At 41.2% G+C, this 22,154-nt stretch overlaps 2 protein-coding genes across 2 annotated transcripts; one reads left to right on the top strand and one right to left on the bottom strand.

The window, feature by feature from the left end:
- Positions 1 to 1,084: 1,084 nt before the first annotated feature.
- LOC110956018 (zona pellucida sperm-binding protein 3-like) lies at positions 1,085 to 7,563 on the top strand. The gene is made up of 10 exons (XM_051941248.1): positions 1,085 to 1,657; positions 4,611 to 4,726; positions 4,802 to 4,905; positions 4,978 to 5,152; positions 6,324 to 6,441; positions 6,519 to 6,601; positions 6,680 to 6,834; positions 6,942 to 7,094; positions 7,174 to 7,251; positions 7,341 to 7,563. Exons 1-10 carry the CDS (start codon positions 1,307 to 1,309, stop codon positions 7,541 to 7,543), a joined length of 1,536 nt encoding a protein of 511 aa, XP_051797208.1. The 5' UTR covers positions 1,085 to 1,306; the 3' UTR covers positions 7,544 to 7,563.
- Positions 7,564 to 15,833: 8,270 nt separating this feature from the next.
- LOC110945201 (interferon-induced protein 44-like) lies at positions 15,834 to 22,152 on the bottom strand. The gene is made up of 7 exons (XM_051941540.1): positions 21,178 to 22,152; positions 21,004 to 21,037; positions 20,248 to 20,446; positions 16,746 to 16,895; positions 16,430 to 16,598; positions 16,203 to 16,303; positions 15,834 to 16,061 (listed from the first exon to the last, which is right to left on the bottom strand). Exons 1-7 carry the CDS (start codon positions 21,185 to 21,187, stop codon positions 15,894 to 15,896), a joined length of 831 nt encoding a protein of 276 aa, XP_051797500.1. The 5' UTR covers positions 21,188 to 22,152; the 3' UTR covers positions 15,834 to 15,893.
- Positions 22,153 to 22,154: the final 2 nt, after the last annotated feature.

Consider the following 22,154-nt stretch of genomic DNA (forward strand, 5'->3'; position numbering starts at 1 on the left):
GGTCACCTCTAGTCCTAAAAAGCGTGCATGGGGCAGACAATAATCTCTGACCTGAGGACCTCAATGCACGAGCCTGTGCATGAGGAACTAGATGAGCCCTCAGTAGATGGCAGAACCACGCCCATGCATGATACTCTGTATCAATTTTGATCATCCTACGTATATCCCTTCCTATACAAATGATGCAATATGCAGGAAATGTGCTAAGTGACCCCTGTGACCTTGACCTTGATCTGCTGACCTCTAACTCCACGACTGAGAAGGGGACCTTAGACTGATCTTCAGTGCCAAGTTTGATTATCCTGACTTCAGCACTTGCAGACATATCTGACCGGACATACACACACACATACTTACCCAGCCAGATACCGAAGCAAATGCAGTAACCCCGCTGACGTACGTCAGACGTGGTTAACAATAAGGTCAGAGATGTAAGAGGGAGCTTGATTATGCAGAGCTCTAAAAGGACTAAAATTTTAAAATGAATTCTAAAATGAATTGGTAACCAGTGGAGAGATGCCAAGACAGGGGTAAACATTAGTGTGTAAAGTGTGTATACCTCACCTCTTTAATTTGTCCCTATGTATTTTAATTTATTATTGAAGCAGTAATCAAAGCAAAGGGCGGCTATTGTAAAGAATCTAAAATATAAAACATGTTTTGACTTATTTCACACTTTTTGTTTGCTACATAATTCCATATGTTTTCATTCATCGTTTTGATGCCTTCAGTGACAATCTACAATGAAAATAGTCATGAAAATAAAGAGAAAGCATTAAATGAGAAGGTGACATTCTAAATATAAATGAAGACTTTTTTCTGTGGTATTATCTGTAATTTTCCACTCCTGTGTATATTTGTGTGTATTTTTCCTTCAAATAAAAGAAAACATCTGCAAAATGTTGATATTTTTACTGATTTAAACGTAGAAACAAAATGCATTTCAAAAATAGGGAAAATCTATAAAATAAAGTACTCAATAAAAACCTACTTTTAAACACCCTCTTTTTTAAAACTGTTTATGTGTTTCCACATAATTCATCTCAGACTGATTCTTTTGTCTCCTTAATTCTCTAAGAAACAGGTGAGAATTTAGTCATCACTTCTGATAGGACAAAATAAAAGAGCTGCCAGCTGCTCCTGGTGGGACTGAAACCGATGGAGGCTGATTAGATAATTACCCTCAGGCTGCTCTAATGAGGCTGATTGCATGAAGCCTTAAACTCTCCTCCTCTGCTCCTCACCTCATCCTGTCTTTGCTGCCTCATCGATCCGAGAGGAGCTCTTGTAGATTTGAGTCACATTCATGGAGCCCTTGTGTTTTGGGGTGAACCTCCTGGTCGGACTCTTTTTGTCAGGAATCTGCGCTTTCGCCTTTCCTCCAACACACTTCTCACAGCATGCCTCGTTCCAGACAGCCCTTCAGTCCAAACCCTCTGAGCAGCAGAAGCAGCAGGTGAACACCGTGAGCGTCGCCTGCCATCCAGACTCTCTGGAGATCACCATCAAAGCCGACATGTTTGCGGTTGGCGCTCCAGTCAACAGGGAGGAGCTGCGTCTGGGAGTGGATCACAGTGATTCCTGCAGAGCTGCAGCTTCTTCAGAGGATGAGTACAGGATCGTAGTTGGACTGGTGGACTGCGGCACCAAACACTGGGTAACTTTAAAACCTTCATTACTGTACACGAATCTTATTATTTCATGCATTGACAAAAAAAAAAAAAAAGTTTTCCAACTTCTGAATGAAAAGGAGCACAAGAATAAACTTCTGAAATCTGCCTCCTTTATAACATCAGTTTACAGTAGTTTAAAATTAAAAGCAGTGTTGAACAGGTTGTTAGTCAGTATCTGCCTTCCTTACCCTTCTTACAGGGTAATTCAGATCCAACTCTCCGTCTAACGGGTTAGTCTGTCTATTAGAATTCACCTAACAGGATTCAGCAGAATGATAAAGCTGGTGTTGAGGAATACTCTCCTAGGTTCTGACTGTCTCCTTCCAAATGTCTTACCCCTCTTATTTCAATAAATACACTCTGCTAAGCAGCCCTTTGTAGCAGAATCAATTTCTTGCTCACGTCTGTTAACAGCTTTCCTCTTATAACTGTTTGCTCTTGGTTATGTTCCCAGGTTTGTTTTAGAAATTTGGAGTACTAACCTCAGGGGTAGTGTTTAAAGTAACTAGATGGATTAAAGTAACCTTTAAGAACTTTTAGATCTGATGCACACAACCTTAACTTTTACCAGTATGTGGAGTAGGTGAGTCTTAAAAAATCATAAAGCTTCTCTTTAAATGCAATATAGCTTTTTATTGAATATTAGCAGGGGCACAGCAACAGCTGATGATTAAATAATCCAATTAATCATAATAAATTGACTAAACTTCTGTGAACTGAGCGTTTCTAAGAATATCTTCTCTAATTGTATAATTTAGAGGCGAGAAAGGACGGACAGCTCAGCCTTAGCTGTCACGCCCGCTCTCATCATGCGTCTGGTTGAACTCCTCAGTGGATCTGGAAACTCTGTACAAAGTCCCTTTTGGTCCAAAAAGTGTCCTTCCTCAGCAGGGGGAGCGGGAAGGCCCCAAAAGCCAATCTTGGTTGTGCAGTTGTCCTCAGAAGCTGGAAGAGCAGTGATAAAATCCCTCGATGTCCTCAGGTTAGCGAGTGGCTGTTAGGATGAGAGCAGCTCCTTGTTGCTGCCTTCTGGGCTGTGGTGGATTTCACTTTTCTCTTCTCAGTAGAACCGCAGACCGAGCGGGGTTTTCCTTTCAACCGAGTGTGGTCTTCTTTTGAACAAAGTCAGAACAACTTTGCTTTCAACGATGTCCTCGCTTCCTTTGGCAAAAAGTCTGAGGACTCCTCTGGACAAGGATCTCCAAATACAGCGTCTGAGTCTCTCCTTTATACTCTCACCCTCTAATACACGCATACACTTCTTGCATGAACATTTTGTAACCATATTTGCACATGCATTTAGCAGGATTCTGCAGGCCTTCTTGCAGAGCAACCCTCTTCAGAGTTGCACAGAACTCTCCAGTACTGACAATCCTTAGTTCCTCTTTTCTGTTAGTGCCCAGCTCAAACAGGTCACTTCAGTTCCAACACACGTACTTATAATCACTTCTTAATCATCACATCCTCCTATGATCATATAACTCATTTTAAATCATTCTATAGCAGTCATTTTAGAATGTATATCGGACTATGAAAATCATTCTTTCCCCAAGCATAAGCATCATGTGGTTAACTTGTATGGTTTCTCATTTTAGCTTTCCATTGCTCTGCTTAAAGCCTTTATTTAGGTAGTGGTTGCTCCTGGGATCTCACAGAACTAGGGCCCTCCACTCCTTGCTGCTCAGTGCCTCCAAGCATGTCCACCAGGTGGTGCTGCAACACAGTATATTTTGACCTATGGCCTTATTAATGGTGACCTACCATAGCTGTCTACCAGGTGGCGCTATCACTGAATGTAATCGGTCTAGGCATGTTGTCAGGGCTGGATTCTGATCACATGTAAAACCTGAGGCAGATTGGGACAAGTACAGGCTGGTTATACAGCACTTCATGGTGGCACTCTATGTTGGCATTTTGGTCTGTAGGATTCGTCAGGGCTGGACTCTGATCACACAAGTTTGGTGCATATTTGTGCATGTACAGGCTGGTTATACGGCACTTCCTGTTTCATGGTGAATTGTTGAATTTCTGCTGGCTCCTGTTTCTACATCCTCAGTCTTTTGCAGAGCATTTTGATGTTTAATCACCAATGCCTGGTGATTAAAATGTCTGCTCTGTTGGGTTACCCTTTTGAGTTTCTAGCTTTTGAAAATGTGCAAAGATTGCTCAAATGTCACATAATTTAACGGGGCTGAGTTCCTATTGTGTTTTTTTTTTTTTTTTTTTTTTTTTGGGTGGTTGGGTAAATTTTTGTGGTTTGAGTTGCTCATATGATGTAAATTTCACAGCTGTAGGTGGTGCATCCTGGTCGTAGAGCCCATTTGCTGTTTTGGGTTTCAAATATGAAAGTTCCATAAAATGGCAAATTTTTCTCTGGTCCTGATGTGAGAAAATTTTCATGTTTTTGAATTATTTTAGGCCTTCAAAATTTAATTTCAAAAAAGGGGATAAAAAGCAGGAAACCATGGATTTCATGGCCTGAAGCATTAGTTTCTCTCATGGCAAACATTATGAAACTCTTAATTTCTTTGTTTTAATCATTTTTAAAACTTGTGATTTATAAGTCTTGGTTTCATGAAGAGTTCTGCTCATACTTTTATCTGGACATTGCTTATAAATTTCTTTATGACCTTGATACAGTTTGCAGAATAAACTACTATACCTGCTGTAGCTGAAGGAATGATGGGTTTGTTGGATCTCTATATGGTTTTTGACTGATTATTCTCGTGGCTCTTTTCTATAAGACAAACTGACTGGATGTTTGTCCCTTAACTTCAACACAGTAAGTCAGATATGGAATTATAGAACGATTTGTTTTATCCAACCAATCCTTTATTTTGTATGTTACAGCAATTGTTTTAGATCTGTATAATTTATGTAATTTTCAGTTCATATTCTCACCAACATGATATCCAAAAACTCCTCCATTCTCCACAGATGACTGAAGACTCCCTGGTCTACACAAACCTCCTCATTTACTCCCCTGAGGCCTCCCCTAATGGTCTGATTCGGATGGACGAGGCTGTAGTTCCCATCGAGTGTCATTATGGAAGGTCTGTCTGCCTTTACTGAAGCGTGTCCTTTGGATCATTGTTGAAATTCTCTCCTGAAGCTTTTTTGTTTCTCAGGAAGTACAGTTTGTCCAGCTCTTCGCTCATGCCGACCTGGATCCCCTTCACGTCCACGCAGGCTGCCGTGGAAACGTTGGCATTCAACTTGAGACTGATGACGAGTGAGTTCAAGCCACAGTGTTTCTTTATCCCATATTTATTCTATTAATAACACAGCCTTTCTTCTCGTGCAGATGACTGGATGCATGAAAGAAGCGCCAACATGTTCCACCTCGGTGAGCCCATCAGCATCGAGGCCTCGGTCCGGGTTGGACATCACATGGGGCTCAGGGTGTTCATCAGCAGCTGTGTGGCAACGCTTCAGCCGGACATTTACTCTGAGCCCAAATACATCTTTGTGGAAAATGGGTGAGCAAAGGAAGACTTTACGTGTACGGTGCTGCTAAATGTCTGGATGTGCAAAATCAGAAGAGGCCTCAGCAATGAATCAGTGTCTGGAAAACAAAGTGCCTGAAGGCTGCACTTTCTGACCAATTAAACTGGCAGAAAACTTTATTTTTCATGCCCTTTTCAGGTTGGTTTTCTTTACTGAAATTAAAGGTCAAGAATCTGTCATGAAGTTCTCATCAGTCACAATGTTTTTGTTTTTTTGGTAGTAAAACATGCAGAACACTAAAAATAGTAATACATTAAAAGTAAAATATACATGCAAGAAACTGATTAAAGTGCTGCAGTGAAAGGTCCATTTCACACTTAAGGATGATTCTGGATAATCTAATGGTAGCAAGTAAGACTCTTTTCTGCCCTTAGTTTCTTAAAGCATAACCTTCAAATGTGTTAACTTCTGTTTGTTTACAGTCAAAGTGCATTTTGGGTCAGACATTAGTCCATCCATTATCTATAAACCACTTAATCCTCATTAGTTATTAGGGGCTGGAGTCTATCCCAGCTGACTGAGGGTGAAGGTTTACCTGGACAGGAAACTATCACAGGGACACATACTCACATTCACACAGAGGCAATTTAGAGTCACCAATTAACCTCAGCATGTTTTTGGACTGTAGGAGGAAGCTGGAGAACCCAGACGGAATACAGAATATATTCCCTTTGCACCCCACAAATTGTCCTTTTCCACACTGTAAGATCTGTTCATTCCCATCTTCCAGACATGATATCCCAAATTTCCTCACTGGAATTCTGAATGGATGGCTGGTTTTATTTCTTTAGGAATCAAGAGAAAGACCTGCCTGGCTCTACGGGCAGCCAAAAAAAAAATGCAACTGGTCAATCTTCACAGCTGTTCTGTCTCCCCTCTGATTAATTCCTTTGTCTCAACCAGCTGTATCCTCATGTCAATTTGGAGTTGCCAATTAACCTCAGCATGTTTTTGGACTATGGAAGGAAGCCAGAGACCTCCCTGCATGTCCAGGGAGAACATGCTAACTCTGTACAGCAAGATCCATGAAGGTTGGGAGGCAAACTGAGGATCCTCTAGCTGCAAGGCGACAGTGCTAACCACTGTGCTGCCTGAATCAGACATGTTGAAATTAGATTAACTATTTTCTTTCTCTACTTGCAGGTGTCTACTTGACTCCCAGCTTCCAGGTTCAAAGGCTCACTTCTTAACCAGGACACAGGACGATAAACTCCAGTTGGTCATCGATGCCTTCAAGTTCCACAATGATGACAGAGGAGAGGTAAGAGTTTGATAAATGCAGCATCTCCCCTCAGCAGGATGCATCTTTACTTGTTGTTTTGTCTCTTGGCCCTGCAGCTCTACATCACGTGTCACCTGAACGCTGTTCCAGTGAACGATGCAGAAGCCCCGAATAAGGCGTGCACTTCTGTAAATGGAAGGCAAGTCTGGAAATTATTTAAACTGAAAACAAAATGAGCAAACTGAGGAGCACATCTGGAAAAATGACTACTTTTCAGGTGGCGGTCAGCTGATGGGAATGACTACCTGTGTGGATACTGTCAGAGTGAAGCTGGCCAGCTACACAGCAAAGCCAGCAAGTTTGACCCTCGTGGGTTCGGGAAGCCGGCAGAGCCTGAACCCTTGTTTAGAAGTGGACTGAGGACTAATCAGGGTAGCGTTTCTTCTAAAAAACATCTGATCTTGTTCCTACATGTTGCTCACCACTAGATGTCAGCATTCACACAGCTTTATTTGGATTTGCTGTGTCCTGTTTCTCAGTGTGGGATCATGAGAAGAGAGTGGGTCCTGTGATGGTTCTGCCGTCACTGAAAAGTGGGCCTCTACCGATGGAAGAGCTTCCTCTGGTTCTAAGTAAAATCGGCAGAACTGCACTGTACGGCAGCCAGTGGAGAAGTGGAATAAGCCGACCTGGTAGGAGTCAACCTCCAGATTTAGAACTAAAGAGCCTGTTTTGGGCATAAAGAAGTAAAAATTATATTTTTAATTCCAGATGTGGAGAAGGTACTGCTCACTCCTCCACCAGACTTGGAGGAGGAAGAAGAGGTGGAGGAGGAAGAAGATGACAAAAGCAGAAAAGATCTAAAAGGTAAAATGGAAACTTTTACAATTTAACACCTGACCCATGAAACTTTATTTTCCTTTCTGTGATTACAGGAGATGACACGGACAAAGATGCTGTACCTCTAGAAAAAGCTTCCCCAGACTTCAAGGCGAAATCGTTGCCGGTGGAACTGGACCTGAACGCCACTGAAGCTCCCAGTGACGTCAGCTTCACCTCCCCGTACGAAGTGAAGGAGACTCTACTGTCAAACACAACTGCTGCACAACCTGACCCAGAGATAACAGACCCAAAGAAATAAATGCTTCTGAATACATTTTACATCGTCTCCTTTGACTACATCTTTGAGTGAGCTGCCTTCAAAAGGAAATGCATTTATGATCATTGAAGAGAGAACTTTTAGAAATGTACATGACCATTCAAAAGTTTGGGGTCACTTAGAAATGTTTTTGAAAGAAAAGCTTTTTTTTATTTTTTTTTTATTTCAATGAAGACAACATTAAGTGAATCAGAAATGCAATGTGGGACTTTCCATGGGAAATATTGTCTGGGTGACCCAACTTTTGAACAACGGTATAGGTCAACTTGAACTAACATAGAGCAACTTTAATATAGAGCTTCTTCAGTTTATGTACAGCCATTTGAAGGTTTAGGGTCACTTCAATGTCCTTATTTTTGGAAAGCTTTTTTATTTTTTTTATGAAGATGACAAATGAATCAGAAATCCAGCGAGTGTTTGGGGGGGAAACATGGAATTGTCTGGGTGACCCCAAACCTTTGAACAGTGTACATTCAAAAACCTCAACAGTTTTAAACTCATAGAAAATTAGTTGCTAATCTGCATAAGTACAGATTAATAATCAACATATAGCCAAAGCTTTGTGTAACGCTGTAGTATAGGATGTAGTTCAGAAAATGTCAAGTATAGCATACTTTTGAAGAATAACACAGTATGGCCTGTAGTTCATGGTATAGCATGTCGGCAAAAAACAAAACGGATGTGGTTCAAAAAGCACAAAATGATAGGATGTCTAAAATTGTCATATGTGGTTCAAAAATGTCACAGTGCAGTATATTGTCAAAATAGTATGTTCAAGAAAACATCAGAGGATATGTGGTCTAAAAAATGCCATAGAATAGTTCATTGTAAAAGTATAGAAAGCTTAAAAACTTCAAATTAAATGTAGCTAAAAACAAACACTAAAACAAAGTCTGTAACATGCCAATTAAAAAAGCTTCTAGTATAGCATGTCGATCTAAAAACGTTATAGTTTAGCCTTTGGTCCACAAAATGTTGTTCTGTCCCGGCTGTCTGAAGTAAGGAGCAACACAAAAACAGTCCAAATGCTGGTTTCCAGAGGGTTAGACAAGTATTTATTTGAAAGAGTAAGGCTACATTTATACGAGGACCATCTTAACAGAAAATGCAAAAGTGGCGTCTTGTCTTCACTTTTTACTTCACGTCTAGACGAGCGGTTTTTGAAGGAAATCTGCGTATATATGGTGACTCTATAGTGTGTGGAATTCGATTGGATATGCATGCCAGGCAGCTGGGTGGCGCTGTGATAAAACTCCGCCATGTCTACGCGCATGCGTACTATCTCCCTTTTCGGATCTCCACCGTGGTAAATGTCAGATGGTGACTAGTAAGAAGAACTTTGTTTGGACAGACGAAGAGGTCGAACTGCTGCTTCGAACCACTTTGGACTACAAAGCCACAAAAACCCAAAACGGAATCTTTGTTTACTTCCTTGTACCAGTCGGCAAACCAAAGCACCGGTGCACGTATTCGATGTAATCAGGTACACGACGTGGTCAGATCTCGGCAAAGTCATTTTTTTTCCGGCAAAGTTTTGCGTTTTGCTGTTTAGACGGAAACGTAACGGCGGAGAGTTTTCAACTTTTCCACTCTGGAGGCCGGTTTCAAATTTTTGCGTTTTTAATCCCCCAAAACGCCGTCCTCGTATAAACGATAGGGTGTTTTGTTGAAATATTTTGACGTTTTTACCTGTAAGCGTCCTCGTGTAAACAGGGCCTAAGTTTACAACAACACGTGAGGGGGTTCAAAGCAAATGGGTGTTAGTAAAATAAAAATAAAACACAGAACTAAAAGTGAATTCACATTGACATTGATGGGCATTCCAACCAGGAACAAAGTAAAAGATCATCAATACAAAAAACCTCTTCCTGTTCACCTCTTAAAACCCAAAAACACACCGCAGTAACACCCTAAAATAAAACTACCAATGGGTTTCCTGTTTTCCTTTCTGAACAGTTCAAAGGTCCCTCTCTATCTCCCCACACATCCACCAACCACTGGAACACATCTCCAAAGTTCTGCTGAAGCTCAGCTTCCCCTCAGAAGAAGTGCCGCCAGATGAAGGAGCCTTTTGAGAGGCAGCTGGCATCGTGATTGGACGGTACTTTGGTCTGATCCAGTCCAGCTTCAGCTCCAGAGATGGCAGGAGGGACGAGTCAACGGAGGACGGGTGGACGAAGGCGTGAAGCTGAGAACAATCCAGAAAACACCCGAGGAGGAGAGCAGCAGCCCAGAGCCAGAACAAAGAGAGTAGCATAGTATGTCTCTGAGAAAACATCATAGTTAGCCTTTGGTTTGAAAAAAACACCATCATATAGATCGTATATTGTACAAATAAGTCAAAAGGAAGAGACATACATTGTAAAATTGTAGTAATTGTGGACTGACTGATTTACTGATTATCAGTATTTTATTTTTTTACTGATTTACGGTAATAAATCAATTTAAAAATGGTGCTACTTTGGCTCTGAACCTTTATCTAGCTGTGGTCGCTCTGTCTTCTGGAGTGATTTGATCGGTTATACGTCACAAATAAAACTCCTTTAACTTAACATCTGTAAACAAAACAAAAACGTATCAACAAAGTTTTCTGTTAGAGTTTGTGTTCTTCTAAGTTTAACTCCAAGATTTTAAATACTTTCATTTACTGCAAATAAATATCTCCTCCAAATGTCTCATGAACAATCATTATCAGCCTTAAAAACCCACAAAACACCCCTCTATACTGGACCACACTTACAAATGAATAAATTAATTCTGTCAGTTGTGTTCAAATTTTAAGGTGTCAGGGGGTGCACAATTAAATCAAACGTCAGCAGAGAAGAAGATTTGTTTCTTTTGATTTATCTTTTTACACCACTCTTTTTGTGATGTTCTGTCAGTGTGAAAAAGGCGTGGGAGAAATAAAGGACGCATGTGGAACTCACATCGATATGTTTGTTTCCTCCTCCATTTCGACGTTGCACTTCCTGAAAAAGTTGTCCAGAGTGAGCATCGATGCAGACTCGCTATTTAAGGGCTGAACAGTCCACTCTCCCTCCGCACTACGCGGTTTGGGACGGCCCTTAATATGGAGGACCCTCCACGGGAACGCGCAAACGGAGGGATAGTGTGTAGGGATAGTGTGTAGGGGGCGGTTTGGGATTCAGCCTTTATCCAATACATGCTTCATTACTCGAGGCTTCACTGACACTCAGTGCTCGAGTAGGACATCTAGTGGTCAATAAAATGAAGTGCAATTGATTCATGTTTCTGATTGGTTCATGGATTGTTTTGGATTTGATTCGCCATGCACGTTCCTGTTTCACTACATTAGATGATTGTATGTATTCTAGTGGCTACAATAATAATAATATTACCAGCAATAATAATGACAATAACTACTGAAGAGCCTGTTTCTTATCTGCCATGTCTGTCTGTAACCCTATATACTCTTCACTGATATTCTGTGTTATGAAACATTTAAACGGTGCTGCTACATTAATGAGATGTGCTCAATAAGTACAGACTGATGCAATTTTCACATGAGGCTGGTGCAAATACAGACTATATTAAGGATATTGGCAAAGTATGTCTTGGGTTAATTGGTAAAGAGGGTGTGCTTGTGTAACTGGATATGATTTTTTTTAACAATGTATTAACAGTTTTTGTATGCAGGTACATATATGCATTGCAGTATACCTTACAAGACTTACTCAGGTATGCAAATATTTTTAACCATTATGTGGTACTTGCATATTAAACAGATCCTCATAAAATAAGGAAATGAAGAGAAAAAGATGGGGAAAAAAGAAATAAACATGTTTTCATACATGCAAATGCATAAATACAGTACTTTATACAGAACAGCAGGTAATCCTGTCATTCCTCTCATTCTGGCAGTTCCATGAGGTTTACATCACAACTGTTCATTCCACCTCATCACTTTCATTCAAATGAATTAAATTCATGGATTTACAAAAAAAAAAAAAAAGGGGTCCCCACGCTTTCTCAAACGAATCTTGTCTCCCTTTTCGTATGTGTCACTCTTTCTAGAGGAAAAGTTATTAACATCTGCCTCACCCAGTCTACTAATCTTGGTATGCAAGTTTTTTTTTTGCAAGTAATTTTTTAGAATGCAGGAGGCTTGAATCTATTATTATACGCTCACTCTTGGTGTACTTATGTCACCTTGGATAAAGTCCCAAAATAAAGTGAGCAGGGTTCATTGTAATATTTTTAGAAATAATATTTTCTATTGTTTGTTAAATCTTCCCCCAGAATTTTTAAACCTTTGGGCAATCCCACATACAATGGTATAAATTTCCCTTTGCCTCATTACATTTAACACATAAATCTGGGATGTTGCTGTTAAATTTATTTAATTTAAATGGTGTAATATATGTTCTCAACAACCATTTGTATTATAGCAATTTAAATCAGGTATTGATTGATTGAGTGTGGGCTTTGGTGCAAATCAGTTCCCAGTCCTCTGATGTTATGTCCATCTTTAGATCTTTCCACTCTTTTCGTTTTTTTAACAGTCGTAGTTACCTTGATATCAGGCAGCAAATGGAAATTATGCCATACACAGGACCTTTTCCTGATTGGCTCCTGCTGCAGATCTATCTTAGGGTGACCATATTCTGTTTCTCTGAAAAGAGGACACACTTCCAGTTCGCACGCGGAAAATTTTCAATTCTCAAACTCCGCCTTTCAGAGCGTGTTTCCAAAGGAACCATTCAACGTGAATGATAAATACACTGCTCTGTGACGCGCTCAAGCTAGGCAAGATCAAACACTTTATAAACGCCGACCGGACAGCCCGGACAGCCCCTCAAAAGAGGACATGTCTGGGCAAAAGAGGACGTATGGTCACCCTAATCTATCTATCTATCTATCTATCTATCTATCTATCTATCTATCTATCTATCTATCTATCTATCTATCTATCTATCTAGCTAGCTAGGTAGCTAGGTAGCTACCAGCTCGTCATCAGGCTTCTGCAGAGGCTTGATGATGAGCTGATCATTTGAATCAGGTGTGTTGCAGCAGGGAAGCATCTAAAACATGCAGGACATGGGGTCCTGAGGAACAGGGTTGAGAACCACTGGTGTAGAGGGACTCCAACCTGATGTATATTTAGGGGTGCAATACTCCCCAGGGACTCTAACCCGGATCTTTTTGACAAATGTCTTTGTCATAGCCTTCACCAACCTCCTGCAATAATTTAGGGGTCGCTACTCCCCTGGGACTCTAACCCAGAATTTACAATCTCTGTCAAGATAGAGGGACTCCAACCCTGCGCTCGAAATTCTTAGATTTCGAGTTTCCTTTGTCAGGACGGGGGACTCTAACCACCCATGCCTGAGGCCTTCCCCCCAGGTTTTGTTAATGTTTACCGAAATTTACACACAGTATATTCAATCTGTTAATTCAGGACACAGATGAACTTTTTGACAACTGAAATTTAGAATGATCAATAGCAGAACTTCGTTTCAACAGGCGTCTGCTTACCTTTTTGTGCGGCCGCTTGTCAATTAGTCACGGTTGTCCGTTGGTTTCCTGGCTTTGTCCTTGGTCCTTCACTTCTCCGTCTTCGTCACGTCGGGGTCATCAAATTTGTTGGAGCTGATTATCATTTTACCCACAAACAGACTATGTGTGAGATAGCCCCAGCACATTCGTCGAATGAAGCGATAGGAGAAGGTATTTAGGTCTCAGTCAGTATATTTATTGCAAGCAGATTGAATATAGCATGCAGAGCTCTGAGTCCAACTTCCTATCCCTGACAGCAACAGAGTTTGTTGTCAGTTCACAAAGTCTGACTCGCTATTCTTCCCCTGACCCAGCCTTATATCTATGGAGTTAGAACAGTCTCACAATCCACAAATGCACACAGAAGAATTCACACATGTGAACTGGGGTTCACAAATGTAAACTGCAATCCACAAATAAATTAAGAAAGTTCACAAATGTATTTCTGCATTCACAAACTGCTTTTGTGTGTGAATCTTTATTGAGACTGCTCTGCCGTCAGCTCGATCCACAAATGCATTTTTTTCAACACGGAAGTTTCTGTAGCCAATCAGATGTCTCCCTCCTTTCAGCCAATCACAAAAACTCACCCCACGTGGGGGTGGGTGTACTGTTCAGCCAATCATATGAACGCGTCCGCACAGCGTTATACTTGACCGTGTCATTGGGCTGAAGAGTGAAGCTGCCCGTCGGAGAGACCATGGCGTCTGATGGGGACAATAGACCCTTTATTTGTTTACAAACATTGTGACGTTTTTTGTGGGCGGGGCTGATGCTGGAGGCAAAAGCTGAGCGAGAAGTCAAGCGGGACTGGGAGTATATAGTTTGCGCTGGGAGTTTGCAGCGCAAACTCGAGCATTTTTAACCCGTTAAACTTCAGTGTACCGCCGGCGGTACACTTACTAATTTGCATAGGAATTTAAAGAATGGCCGAAGGCTGCAAACGCGATTATATAAACATTATACGCCGATGGAAAGCTTAGATTCTCATGAATCCGCCGGTATAAACCACTTTCAGATGTGATTACCACAGCGGATAATATAAACACATTTGTCCGACAAACAATGAATATCCATCCATCCTTTCTCTGTACACGGCTTTAAGGTACACAGCGCGACTGACATTTCCGGGTTCATTATTACACACAGATGAAAATATTCCACAAAAAAACGGCCATAATCTGACCTTAGACATCCAGACGACACAAGCTAGTAAACTATTTTGTCCAAAACATGTCTTGAAGTCGGTATATAATCCACGAATCCGTCGTTTTCAAGGAAATGCACCTCGCGATGCGCATCCAATATGCCCTGTATTTCTCGTCATATTTTTTTTATTTACAAATAGAATATTAGCGATTTTTTGTACTGAAAATGGCTGGAATTGACTGCAGCTGATCGTCTCTGGAGAGACAGCAGGTCCGATTTGTGGCACTGGCAGCGAGCAGTGACACTCTTTGTGGCACCGACGCGGTGCCACGGTTGATGCCACTGTTTGGGCGAGATGCCACTGCCGCAGCAGCATTTCCAGGGGCCTCTGGAGATGCCAGCAGAGATACTACGGTTAATGCCACTGTTTAGGGAACATGCCACGGTTAATACCAGTGCTTTTACCGCTGTTTAGGCGAGATGCCACGGTTAATGTCAGTATCAATGTCACATTGAGCCTAGTCTCAATGTGATAGAGACTAGGCTCTATCAACTTTTCTAAAATGTCGTCCTGCTGTGTTTTTGGATGCCAGAATAGGAGGAATGACATTGGCGAACGCAAATTAAAGTTTTATAGGATTCCACCGTGCTCAGAGGGAACGAAGACAGTTGTGGTTAAATGCACTGAGGCGAAAAGACTGGACAGAGACGATCAGCTTCAGTCAATTCCAGCCATTTTCAGTACAAAAAATCGCTAATATTCTATTTGTAAATAAAAAAAATATGACGAGAAATACAGGGCATATTGGATGCGCATCGCGAGGTGCATTTCCTTGAAAACGACCGATTCGTGGATTATAACGGGTTAAAAATGCTCGAGTTTGCGCTGCAAACTCCCAGCGCAAACTATATACTCCCAGTCCCGCTTGACTTCTCGCTCAGCTTTTGCCTCCAGCATCAGCCCCGCCCACAAAAAACGTCACAATGTTTGTAAACAAATAAAGAGTCTATTGTCCCCATCAGACGTCATGGTCTCTCCGACGGGCAGCTTCACTCTTCAGCCCAATGACACGGTCAAGTATAACGCTGTGCGGACGCGTTCATATGATTGGCTGAACAGTACACCCACCCCCACGTGGGGTGAGTTTTTGTGATTGGCTGAAAGGAGGGAGACATCTGATTGGCTACAGAAACTTCCGTGTTGAAAAAAATGCATTTGTGGATCGAGCTGACGGCAGAGCAGTCTCAATAAAGATTCACACACAAAAGCAGTTTGTGAATGCAGAAATACATTTGTGAACTTTCTTAATTTATTTGTGGATTGCAGTTTACATTTGTGAACCCCAGTTCACATGTGTGAATTCTTCTGTGTGCATTTGTGAATTATGAGACTGTTCTAACTCCATAGATATCTAGTTTTCACAGGTGCATAAGCATTTTTTGTTTAATTTTGTACTTAAGTAAAATAACAGGCAATAAGGAATTGTATGAACAAGTTTTAAATTTCAAGCGTGTCATGATTTTTTCCACAATTTAATGAATACTATATGCATAATATATATATGAAAAGCTTGACAATGAATCAAAGCAACAAGAATTCTCCACATCAGAGTTAGACAATTTCTTTAATGTTTCAAATGTCAAACTGTTCCTCAGCAGTTGTACATCAGTCCTGCAGGTCGTTGAGGAAGTCTTCACCAACGGAGACCATCTCTCTCAGTGCGACCAATATCAGAGCATCAATGTCATCACTTGTTTTGGTCTCTGAATGGTAGTTCTTCACAAGAAAGATGCAATTTGGTGGCATGCCCAGCAGAAAGCTGCATTTTTCAACCTAAGTTTTATAGAAACATAATTTCTGTGAACATAAGTTCAGTGACTGAACAGTGGTGACCAAAGAAGAAGTTTGTCCTGAAATTCTAGATTATATTCTAGGATTTCAGCAATTAATTTACAACAATTAACAGAAACTCACCCATTCCATTAGGACTTTGCTCCAATAGGCATATTTGATATTTCCTCTGACTTTTGGGCATTCTCTATCAATGTTGGTGATAATAGCCAGTTGAGGAATCCCTGTAGATGCACAAAACTAGTCTTTATTTTGCCCACTCTTTGTTTTTCAATAGTTTTGAATCATAAAAGCCGACATCATACCAATAATCTACATAAAGTATTAACTGTTGCTGTGTCTGTTCTTACCCATTTCACTGGCTGTCTGTCTGACCTCTCTCATCTTCTTCACATCTTCTCCCGTCATTTCAGAGATCTTGTCAGCAGGAACAACAGAAACCAGAACATGAACTCTGTCATCCAGAGTGGGAGATGGGTTGTAGAAATCACCTTCTGTTAGCGGTTCTTCAGGCTTGAACTAGAAATAAATTTAAATTATTAACTGCTAAAGGAATTTAAATAATATTCTCTGAACAATGCAACACATTTAAATGAGACAGTTACTCAGCAGACAGTAAAATAATAAGTGATAACTTAAATAATGTCAGATTTGAAAGGACTTTACCTTGTAACCCTCCTTCACGTGTCCCTTCAGGGCCAGTTTGATGTCTTCCACATGAACTCCACGTCCATCTCGTTTCTCAAAGCCCATGGTGTCATTGAGAACGAAAGAATAAGATCCCTCTGGGTCTTTGCTGATTTTGTAAGTCGTGTACTGTAAAGCAGAAAGTGCAAATTGTCAGTGTCATTTTATCAAAAACACTGATAAATTTGTAGTACAAAAACTCAAAGACATCACAGCTTCCAAAGAAACTGTGGGAAAGCTTTGGATTATATTCTGAGCTTATATTTCATATCTGTACAGTTCCTGAAGTTCAACTGGATGAAATTAAAACAGATCAAGGTGAGATAAGAACAACAAAAGCAGAGAGGATCTGAGAATGAGTGGACAAATATGAGCAAAGTTTGGAAAATAAGGCAGAATAAAGCAGCTCTGTGAAATGAAGAATATATCAACTCAGTATGTAGACTACATCTAGTGTAGACGGTGTAATCTGAAGGAGATCAGTGACTGCAAAGTAGTGGCAGGTGAGAGTGTAGCCAGACAGCATAGGATGGTGGTGTGTAGGATGACCCTGGTGGTGAAGAAGATGAAGAGGGCAAAGGCAGAGCAGAGGACCAAATGGTGGAAGCTGAAAAAGGACGAGTGTTGTATGACTTTCAGGAAAGAGTTGAGACAGGCTTTGGATGGTCAGGAGGTGCTTCCAGATGACTGGACAACTACAGCAAATGTGATCAGGGAGACAGGTCGGAGAGTACTTGGTGTGTCATCTGGAAGGAAAGGAGATAAGGAGACTTGGTGGTGGAATGAGGAGGTGCAGGAGTGGATCCAGAGAAAGAGGTTAGCTAAGAAGAAGTGGGACACTGAGAGGACTGAAGAGAGTAGACAGGAGTACAGGGAGATGCAGCGTAAGGTGAAAGTAGAGGTGGCAAAGGCCAAACAAGGGGCTTACGATGACTTGTATGCTAGGTTGGACAGTAAGGAGGGAGAGACTGATCTGTACAGGTTGGCAAGGCAGAGAGACAGAGATGGGAAGGACGTGCAGCAGGTTAGGGTGATAAAGGATAAGGATGGAAGTGTGTTGACAGGTGCCAATAGTGTGATGGGAAGATGGAAAGAGTACTTTGAAGAGTTGATGAATGAGGAAAATGAGAGAGAACGAAGAGTAGAAGAGGCGACTGTTGTGGACCAGGAAGTAGCAAAGATTAGTAAGGATGAAGTGAGGAGGGCACTGAAGAGGATGAAGAGTGGAAAGGCACTTGGTCCTGATGATATACCTGTGGAGGTATGGAGGTGTGTCGGAGAGGTAGCAGTAGAGTTTCTGACTGGGTTGTTTAACGGGATCTTCGATAGTGAGAAGATGCCCGAGGAATGGAGGAGAAGTGTGCTGGTGCCCATCTTTAAGAACAAGGGAGATGTGCAGAGTTGTGGCAACTACAGAGGAATAAAGCTGATGAGCCACACGATGAAGCTATGGGAAAGAGTCGTTGAAGCTAGACTAAGGGCAGAGGTGAACATCTGTGAGCAGAAGTATGGTTTCATGCCAAGAAAGAGTACAACAGATGCAATATTTGCTTTGAGGATGTTGATAGAGAAGTACAGAGAAGGTCAGAAGGAGCTGCATTGTGTCTTTGTAGATCTGGAGAAAGCTTCTGACAGGGTGCCCAGAGAGGAACTGTGGTTTTGTAGGAGGAAGTCTGGAGTGGCAGAGAAGTATGTTAGAGTGGTGCAGGACATGTATGAGGACTGTAAGACAGTGGTGAGGTGTGCTGTAGGTGTGACAGAGGAGTTCAAGGTGGAGGTGGGACTACATCAGGGATCAGCTCTGAGCCCCTTCTTGTTTGCTATGGTGATGGACAGGATGACAGACGAGGTTAGACAGGAGTCTCCATGGACTATGATGTTTGCAGATGACATTGTGATCTGTAGTGAGAGCAGGGAACAGGTGGAGGAGAAGCTAGAGGCGTGGAGGTTTGCCCTGGAAAGGAGAGGAATGAAGGTTAGCCGCAGCAAGACGGAGTATCTGTGTGTGAATGAGAGGGACCCAAGTGGAAGAGTGAGGTTACAGGGAGAAGAGATCAAGAAGGTGGAGGATTTTAAGTACTTAGGGTCAACAGTCCAGAGCAATGGAGAGTGTGGAAAAGAGGTGAAGAAGCGTGTACAGGCAGGCTGAACGGCTGGAGAAAAGTGTCAGGTGTGATGTGTGATAGAAGAGTTTCAGCTAAAATGAAAGGAAAGGTTTACAAAACTGTGGTGAGACCAGCCATGTTGTTTGGTCTGGAGACAGTGTCCCTGAGGAAAAGACAGGAGGCAGAGCTGGAGGTAGCAGAACTGAAGATGCTGAGGTTCTCTCTGGGAGTGACCAGGATGGATAGGATCAGGAATGAGGACATCAGAGGGACAGCACATGTTAGAGCCTTTGGAGATAAAGTCAGAGAGGCCAGACTGAGATGGTTCAGACATGTCCAGAGGAGAGAGAGTGAATATATTGGTAGAAGGATGCTGAGTTTCCCACTGCCAGGCAGGAGGCCTAGAGGAAGACCAAAGAGGAGGTTTATGGATGTGGTTAAAGAGGACATGAAGGTAGTTGGTGTGAGAGAAGAGGATGCAGCAGACAGGGTTAGATGGAGGCAATTGATTCGCTGTGGCGACCCCTGAAGGGAGAAGCCGAAAGGAAAAGAAGAAGAAGATCAACTCAGTATTTATCTCCTGTGTAAGTATCTGATTGACTGCAGTGAATTCATCTGATATTACTGTTATCTTTGCTCACTACATGCATGAGTCATTACACAAAATCATACTTCCTCTGCAAACGTGTTTTTTATATAGTCAATATTTAAAATGTCTCTGACAGTTTTGCTGTTGTATTTTAATTAATTGTTTTGTTTAGTTAATGATGTTAACTAGGAGGAGAAAACAACCTGGAATAGGGCTCCTATCCAGGTTGTTTTCTCCTGATCCTTGCTTGTGTTCTATCTACTCTCAGATGTACGTCCCTTCAGATAAAAATGTCTGCTAAATGAAATTGTAGAACTGTAGAATTGTATTTTAGGTATCTTAGTTTTATTATTTATTTTATTGTCTTCACTTTGCTGCTCTGACACCTGCACTGAAATAAATTTCTTTAGCAAAAGCTAGTTGTTGATGCCATCACTGTTTAATACTTATATTAGATTGGTTAACAAACACTAATGTCACAGGGATCCTTTTATACCATCTGGTTATTAAAAACTAATCTACATTTTTAAACCTCCATCAACATTTCTCTTGAAGGCCTCATTGTCCATCTGGACCAGCTTTACTGTGTGTCACATTTTAAAGATCATTTTAGACTGTCTTACTGATTGAAACTCATAGACTGCATGAGGAAGAAAACTGTAAAGTTTCTACAACATGAGACAAGTTTATTTGCAGGGTCAGTAACTGAGGAATGAAAGATTTAAAGTTTTAATGGATTTGTGGCTGATTTTCACTTGGAATCACCAAAATCAAAAACAGTTCATACTTTATCGGTAACACTTCCTCCAGTGACTGCATCTGCTGGAGCTCGACAAGTGATTCTGTTTTGTAAAACGCTGTTGACAGAGTTGATGAAACTGGACTTCCCGGCACCAATTGGTCCATGAACCAGAATTCTCAGATGTTTGACGTCTGTGTTTCGAGGCTGGTAGGATTTCAAAAAACCAAGATTTTCCTCGGAGTTCCTGTTAATCCATGAAAGAAAAACACATAATTAACTTTTATTATTAATTACACAACACTGTGACGGATGATCTGTTTTATCTGACAAAACAATCAGCAAAACAACAGAGTTATGGCAACACGCACACACACACACACACACACACACACACACACACACACACACACACACACACACACACACACACACACACACACATGTTTGTTTTTCTATACCGGTGGGGACTTACCATTGACTCCCATTCATATCTAACTCCTAACCCTTACCCTAACCCTTACCATCACCAAATCAATGCCTAACCCTAAACAAACGTTTTTGCACTTTTACATTTTTTATTAACAACAATATGGCCAAGAAAACGGTGTTGCCACCCGTGGGGACCTCATTTTAGGTCCCCACCGTAAGACAAGTCCCCACCTTTATAGCAAATAGTCAGGTCAAAGTCCCCACCGGTATAGCAGAAACAAGTACACACACACACACACACACACACACACACACACACACACACACACACACAGAGAGAGAGAGAGACACTGACTGTTTACTGATACTCACTTTGGTAAATCCCTCCATGGTTTACTAAGCCATCCTAAAGGAACCAAAATTAACTGGACATTATAAAACTTCATCAACAGCATTATTTTCTGTGAATCATTATCAAAATGAGAATAAGATGCAACATTAAGAACTGCTTACATAAAAATGAAAGTGTAGAAAGTCATGACTTACCTCCTCCCATATCTGTAAAATAATACAGTTAGATGATTAGATGCATGAATTTAAAGAAAAATACATGGAAATGAAATGAACTAAAAGTTAACAGAAACTTAAACATATCAGAAATAAAGACAGTAAACATTTATTTGAGGGACATCATAGAATAGAAAATAATACAATCTGACAGACGGGGAAGAACAAAGTCATACAAACAGTAGTGTTATCATGATGCTAGAGTTTCAATATAAAATCACCAAAATGTTCAATGCAACTGTTGATATGATGAGAAGCTGCCACATTGAGATTTTTAATAAAAAATAAATATAACAAGACTATAACATGACAATAACTTCATTTTTAGATTAACAAAAACTTGTTCAGACATTTGAAATATTCTGTCAGGGCCTCCTCCTCCTCAGCCCCCACCTGACACCTCTCCTCCTGCTCCCTCTCTCTCTCTTCCCCCCGCTCTCCCTCTGCTGCTGCTGAGTGGAGCGCCTCTCCACAACTGACTCTGCCCAGCAATCAGGCCTCCACAGAATCTGGGCAGCTGCAAGTCCTCACCGCTGATTACACCCCTGCAATAAAAACAAGTCTCACCTTTCCAGGGTTCCCACTGAAAATTGAAAACTAAATTCCAGGACTTTTCCAGGATATTCCAGGATAAAAATCATCCAATTTCCAGGACTTTGAACGGAATTTCTGAAACAATTTTCTCATACAAACTAATCTTTCTGGCCTCCTCCACCCCTTACAGCCAGCCGATTCCACCCACTTTATTATACTATACAGTCTACCTGTGTTAGATAACAACATTAAAGTGTCAGGTAAAATACCAACTACAAAAATTCAGCAAAATTATTGTGCACACTACTAGGCTATAGGTGCTATTTCAGCAGAACAGAAAGCAGACCACCACCTTAAGGGAACGTTTCTACAACTACATAACAATGCACCAATCTTTCCAGAGTCATGGCCACATAAAATTG

This window comes from Acanthochromis polyacanthus, chromosome 21, assembly GCF_021347895.1.
Source record: "Acanthochromis polyacanthus isolate Apoly-LR-REF ecotype Palm Island chromosome 21, KAUST_Apoly_ChrSc, whole genome shotgun sequence".
In the NCBI taxonomy this organism is placed as follows: Eukaryota; Metazoa; Chordata; class Actinopteri; family Pomacentridae; genus Acanthochromis; species Acanthochromis polyacanthus.

Bases quoted from the DNA above. Each gene is read 5' to 3' on its own strand.
- LOC110945201 (XM_051941540.1), bottom strand. The intron at 20,447-21,003 runs GTGAGTATCAGT...ATGGATTAACAG, and splicing joins CCATGGAGGGATTTACCAAA to GAACTCCGAGGAAAATCTTG. The intron at 16,896-20,247 runs GTATGAACTGTT...TCTGCTTTACAG, and splicing joins GAGGAAGTGTTACCGATAAA to TACACGACTTACAAAATCAG.
- LOC110956018 (XM_051941248.1), top strand. From the start codon at position 1,307: ATGGAGCCCTTGTGTTTTGGGGTGAACCTCCTGGTCGGACTCTTTTTG. The intron at 6,442-6,518 runs GTAAGAGTTTGA...TTGGCCCTGCAG, and splicing joins ACAATGATGACAGAGGAGAG to CTCTACATCACGTGTCACCT. The intron at 7,252-7,340 runs GCAGAAAAGATC...TGATTACAGGAG, and splicing joins GGAGGAAGAAGATGACAAAA to ATGACACGGACAAAGATGCT.